Source organism: Populus euphratica, unplaced genomic scaffold (genome assembly GCF_000495115.2).
Source record: "Populus euphratica unplaced genomic scaffold, PopEup_1.0 scaffold3.1, whole genome shotgun sequence".
In the NCBI taxonomy this organism is placed as follows: domain Eukaryota; kingdom Viridiplantae; phylum Streptophyta; class Magnoliopsida; order Malpighiales; family Salicaceae; genus Populus; species Populus euphratica.
Genome location: NW_011499847.1, coordinates 1,558,847 through 1,565,095, shown reverse-complemented (window position 1 = coordinate 1,565,095; position 6,249 = coordinate 1,558,847). Strand labels below are relative to the sequence as shown.

The following is a 6,249-nucleotide window of genomic DNA, read 5'->3' as shown; positions in this document are numbered from 1 at the left end:
ACAACTTGGTCACTATAGTTTTTTATAAATAAAAAGTCAGTCCCTCTAGTTTCCACAAGCATGAGTTAATCGACCAAATTACTAATTGTTTCTTTTTTTTAATTAATACCTAGAAAATGATCGCTAAGAACCTCTTAAACAAATAAGTGACTGGAAATTAGAAAATAATTAAGCTATAAATGGATATGAAAAACAAAGATTAAACACGTGGTATTTTCCTTTTTTGAGAAAGAGGGACTATCATGTTACTTTATCAAGAATACAGGGACTAATTCATGATTTGCTCGAAGAACAACAAGAACACCACCAGAAACAAGACAAATCCATCTCTCTCTATCTCTATCTGGTCTCAGTAGTCAGTCCTTTTAACAGTAAATTACTGTCCTTTTGACTCACCTGTCTGTCCCAAGCCCCCAGGTGTGTGTCCTGGTCCTTCCCTCTAAAAATCTCTGCTAAATTTACTAGCAGAACTTTCATTAATTGTTTTAACTTTTAAAGAGTGAGGTTTTGGTGTTGCCGTTGATGCAGGCCAACTCATTTGAGTGCAAATTACCAAACACAAGGACACCGCCATCTCCTCTCTCTCTTTCTCGAGCCCCTACCTTCTTTAGCCACTGCCATGTACCCTGCAGCCTGTATCAACTAGACTTACTTAGTTCCTTCCTCCCCATTTTCTTCTTTCTTTCTCAAGCCATTGATAGCTTGTTAAGAGTTCACAAATCACCTCTAAAACCAGTTTAGCAGAAACTTAGAAGGGCGTTCTCCCTTTTCTATTCATTTCTTTTTGAATAGTTTCTCTCTTTCTGCTTCAGCTTCTTAGCTCAACCAGAACATCTCTCTCTCTCTCTCTCTCTCCCCCTCCCTCCCCCTCCCTCCCCCTCCCTCCCCACATTCTCTGCTATAATGTTAAGCCATTTTTACCACAACCTCCACTTTTTTCTTCTTCTTTTGTGTTTTCTTTTAAACAAAAACTAATCTTTCTGCCAATTCGTTTTTAAGCAAGTTTCTTTCAGAAAATCACCATTCTTTTGCAAAAGAAGATGAACTGGGACACCCCAAAACTTCTCCAAAAGCAACATTTTCTGCTCTACATGTATATAACCGCTGTTAAAAACTGCATAAAATCCATTTTGGCCCAGCCCCACTTCCTTTTTTATCCCTAAAGCATACACATATTATCTCAAAAACAGCCTTTCTCTCTTTACGTTCTTCCATTTCTCTAAAAGTTGCATCCACGCCTATATAGAAGCCAAAGCATACACGCACCCGCGCACACAGAGAAGAAACTTTCAACTTTAATAAAGTGAAACAATGGGATGTGTTGCTTCCAAGCTAGAAGAAGAAGAGGTTGTATCTATCTGTCGAGAGAGGAAACGCCAGTTGAACCTTGCTGTAGAGAGAAGACATGCACTAGCAAAGGCGCATTGTAGATATTATCAATCTCTCTATGCAGTAGCGGCAGGTATAAAGCTTTTTGTAGCTAGACATTCTTCTCCAGCTTCACCATTTCTCATTACCTTCCCTCCTCCATGCCCATCTCCATCAACAAGTGAAGAAAAAAATGCGATAAGAAACCCAATGTTTCTTCAACAAGGACCATCCGAGTCAACAACACATGAAAAAACCATTGCTTGTGAGTCTTGTGGTTCTTCAACAGTATCTTCTTCAGACTGTAGTGATCACGAGGAAGAGGGTAATAAAGAAGACGTCATGAAGAGAGAGGAACAGGCACAACAAAGTTATGGGTACTATTATATGCAAATGCCGCCACCACCAGAGTCACCTCAGAGGGATTTTGGGTGGGATTTCTTTAACCCTTTTAATACTAGCACGAGGCCAGAGATTATAAGTGGTTACAGGAGAAGTTCTGATGATGATTTGAGGGCTGTGAGGGAAGATGAAGGGATTCCTGACCTAGAAGGAGATAGAGAAGAAGAGGAAGAGAAAAATGTGATAGTTGTTGAAGAGAAAGGGAAAGGAGATCTTGGGGACAGTGGAGGTAGTGTGGTCAGGGTAGTTGATGGAGGTGGTGATGGGAGCCAAGGGGAGCAAAAGGGACTTACAGTCATTGATACACCAGAGAGAGGGAGGGAGTTATTGGATGCTTTGAAGGATATTGAGGACCATTTCATTAGGGCTTATGATTCTGGCAAAGATGTGTCAAGGATGCTTGAGGCTAATAAAGTTTTCTTGCAGTCTGGCTTGGAGGAAATTAAAGGTGGGGTATCTATTGTTATGTTTTCATGGTTATGTAAGTGATTTCTAACTATTTACCATGTGAATCTTCTTCCTCTGCCTTAGAATAATGATTTTCGTTACTGTATCTAAATCAATAGGTCCTGGCATGCTATGATTTCTTTCTTTCTTTTTGCTTGAATTCTTTTCCATCTTTATTCTTCTATTGCTTTTGGTAATCTTTTATTTATTCTCGACTTTTTTATTTCAATTTTGAAAAGATCTACAGTGATCCTCATTTTGTCTGGCACATAAAAAGGGTAAGTTCTTCTATTGAAAAGACTGCCTCCCTTTGTTAGTTAGCATGTAATGTAACGAATAGAATCTTAGTTTGAGAATATGCATAAGCAAACTTCATACAACAATTACTAGTAATGATAGGAGGTCTAATGTGTATCCTGCGAAGGAAAATTCCGAAAAACCGGCATGAAAATATTTGGGAATCCTCATCCGGTCATTCCTAGCTTTTTTTGGCGAGTGGGTCTGAGATTCGCTTGTTTCACTAATTGATCAAACTGGGACAGTGCTATATCTGTCCCCCGTTTTATTTCTATCTTATGTGATACATTAACAGATGAACATTCCTCCTAATTACTCGATTTTTTTGTGGTTGATATCAACCTCACAAAACTAATCACCATGTCATATGAACGCAGAGAACTCAACAAAACTAATCCAAGCTATTACATGGCACCGGTCCACTTCATCAAAGCCATCATCATGTAAGAGCCTTGTAGCATCCAGTTCGAAAGGCTCTTCTACTTGGACAGAATATAAAAATGATCTCTTTGATGATTATGGAGGAATGGATTCAGGAAGCCATTCACTAACACTTGGAAGGTTGTATGCTTGGGAAAAGAAGCTCTATGAAGAGGTCAAGGTAAGTCACTAACACCCAACTGTTTATGTTTGTTCATTAAGATTGCATCACGGCTTCTTTGTATCATGAAAATTGCTATAAATCAAGATCAATTTGAACATCAATGGGTTGCATTTCTTATATAAACCAAATTTAGAGAACCAAATTGTTTATTTCTTGTATAAGAGTTTGTTTTTATTTTTCCTCAGGCAGGAGACAGCACAAGAAAAATATATGAAAAGAAGTGTTCACGACTGAGAAACCAGGATGTCAGGGGAGATGATGAGCTTACCACAGACAAGACCAGAGCTGCAGTAAAAGATTTATATGCTAGGATCTTGGTTGCAATTCGAAGTGCTGAATCAATTTCTAAGAGAATCGAGAAATTAAGAGATGAAGAACTGCAGCCTCAAATTGTAGAACTGTTAAAAGGGTAAGGAAGTTGCTTATAGAAACTAAAGCAATTCTGTTAAAGTTTTCATTCCGTGTCTTCCTGGTTTTTTCATTTATCTTCCTCTATGTGCAGCCTAACACACACCTGGAAGGTTATGTTGGAATCCCATGAAACCCAGAACAAGATTCTTTTCGAAGTAAAATCTTTTGCCAGCCCCACACATGAAAAATTCTGCAATGACTTGCACCGGCTGGCGACACTTCAGCTCAAGGCTGAGCTTCTGAATTGGCGTGCATGCTTTATAGAGTATTTTGCAGCACAGAAGGCATATGTTGGAGCTCTTCATGGTTGGTTAAGCATGTTCACAATACCTGAAATTGAGTTCTGCTCCAGGGTCAGGAGTTCAGCAGCGCCTTATCAAGCAGTTGGTCCCCCGTTACTTGTGATTTGCCATGATTGGTTGTCTTCTATGGACAAGTTACCAGACAAGGCAGTGTCCTTGGCAATTAAAAGCTTCTTGAAAGATATGAAGGCTTTGTGGGCTCAGCAAGGGGAGGAACAGCTACAGAAAAGGAAAGTTGACAGTCTAGCAAGAGAATTCGACAGAAGAACCACGTCATTCAAGAAGGTAGAGACCAGGTTTCTTGAATCTGAACTTATAGAATATAAACCCGAGCCAGATGCAGAACACTGGCGTGAACACTTGACAGAGAAGAAAGATCAGTTGGACATGTTAAGGAAGAAGCTGGATGTAGAGAAGGAAAAACACCACAACTACGTGAAAGAAACACAGAGGATCACACTAAGTGGGTTACAGATAGGATTTTCGAGGGTTTTTGAGTCCTTAACTGAGTTCTCCAAGGCTTCTATGAAGATGTACAATGATCTTGCGAATCATAGCGAGAACACTGCTGGTAAAGTGGAGAAGCAATCTTTCCTAGAAGGCTCCCCTGTCGAAGAAAATGGCAGCGGGTGACTGAGAGGGCCTGAAATGAGCCTTGATTATCTCCCGTTTCATGGATGGTTTGTATATTATTCTGTCGAAGCAGCTCGCTGAGACAGTTTAAAGTTATATTTTACTAGGCATTTGTAGCAATTAATCTTTGATTTTTTTTATTGTCGATTTGTATTTTAGTGCCCACGTTTTTGTAGCAAGACCTGTAAAAATTTTCTACTTTATTGCTTCTTGACATGAGCAAGAAGTGCAGAGGGGGAAAATTCTAAAGTGGGAGGTTATTGTAAGTAGTTAAAGAACGGTGTGGACCAGAGAAATTTTAGATTTTCGGTGATGGATTTGGCTTTCTCGCTAGGCTCTGTTTAATTGTCCGGTTTTTAAGGTTTTAGCCCCGGGGATGGTACACATAGATCAGCCTTTGCAAATGAAATGACTGGAGCATGAGAAATTTTTATCCAAATTATTAGTAACATCTTTTGACAGGCAACAACACCAATGACAGATGCATCAGTTCGAGCAGGAAAAATAAAAAAGCCGCCATTTAGCCTTCTTTGGGGACATGAGCATCATTTACACTGCTGAAACACAGCAGCCAAGGGAAGGCAGGTCCAGTGCTTTCCAGGACCTGTTCTGTATTCTTTGCTTTTTAGTTAGCCACGGGCAGCCATGATACTCATCTCTCAATCTTTCGAAGCCAGAGAGAGCCAATTTAGCAACATCTTCTAGGGCCTACCATCTATCACATTGACCATGAGTAAAAGTTATTTCCATAGCTGAGTCCCTGGATGATGTTGATGCCGATTGAGATTTACTCAGAATGTTGTTGAATATATAATGGATGCACTGAAGGATCCAGCAGCTTTAATATCAGGGCTCTTGTCCAGGTGTGGTTAGCCATAGGCAACCATGATACTCATCTCTCAATCTTTCAAAGCCAAAGAGAGCCAATTTAGCAATACCCATATTCTAGGGTCTACCATCCATCACATTGATCATGAGTGATGGGTTATTTCCATAGCAGAGTCCAATTTGAGTCCATGAATGATGTTGATGTCGATTCAGATTCAGACTCAAGATTCACTCAAAACTCAGAATGCTGCTTAATATATAATAGATGCACTGAAAGATCCAGCAGCTTTAATATCAGGGCTCTTGTCCAGATGTTGGGAACGTGAGTCCAGCTGAGGAATTCGCTCCAGGAATAAGTGTTCGGACAGGAAACTTCAGGGGACCTAGCAAAGTTGCGTTTCGGACTGCAGCCAACTGCGTGGTTAGCCACAGTCCTAAACGATGCATGGAGACCTGGCCTGGGCATCCATTTATAAGGTCGAGAACATCAGTGTGGAACCGCCAGAGACAATGTCAATCCATCAACATCAGGCCAAACATGATCAAGTGAACATGATTTGTGCTCAAGCTGGATATAAGCAAATCATATTGCACATCAAGTTTCAGCTTTTCCAGCAAGAATAACAAGGGCAACAATCCCTCAAGGATTGTAATTGTTAATATTAAATAGCCGTTTAGATCATGTAATTGTCTAGCATATTCCAAGTCAACTTAAGTGTCGCTATATTCCATTTGCTAGTTTTGTACAACAATCAACAAAAAAGCTCGATATGCTCATGCAATTAAATAATTACAAGTTTTACAAATTGATTGCAATTTCAATCACCTCTTAACCCTACCTGAGGTACAAGGAGACCAAGAATTGCGAGAAAAGTATGAATTCGCTAACTACAGCTGCTGGGGAGTGTAAGCCAAGAAGTGGGACAACGTCCACATGCAACAAATTCTCAACTGCTG

General features: G+C 40.0%; 2 protein-coding genes across 2 annotated transcripts in view; one reads left to right on the top strand and one right to left on the bottom strand.

Annotated features, from left to right (window-relative positions):
* Positions 1-940: 940 nt before the first annotated feature.
* LOC105140622 (uncharacterized) lies at positions 941-4,778 on the top strand. Its single transcript, XM_011047520.1, has 4 exons — positions 941-2,218; positions 2,892-3,115; positions 3,304-3,527; positions 3,621-4,778. The coding sequence occupies exons 1-4, from the start codon at positions 1,312-1,314 to the stop codon at positions 4,462-4,464; spliced, it is 2,199 nt and encodes a 732-aa protein (XP_011045822.1). The 5' UTR covers positions 941-1,311; the 3' UTR covers positions 4,465-4,778.
* A 1,139-nt stretch (positions 4,779-5,917) lies between these two features.
* LOC105140632 (uncharacterized) overlaps positions 5,918-6,249 on the bottom strand; it is a 3,899-nt gene continuing 3,567 nt past the window's right edge. Inside the window, exon 4 of the mRNA XM_011047532.1 lies at positions 5,918-6,249. This exon is cut by the window's right edge and continues 2 nt beyond it. Within this exon, the coding sequence (XP_011045834.1) occupies positions 6,128-6,249 (122 nt within the window). The 3' untranslated portion in view covers positions 5,918-6,127.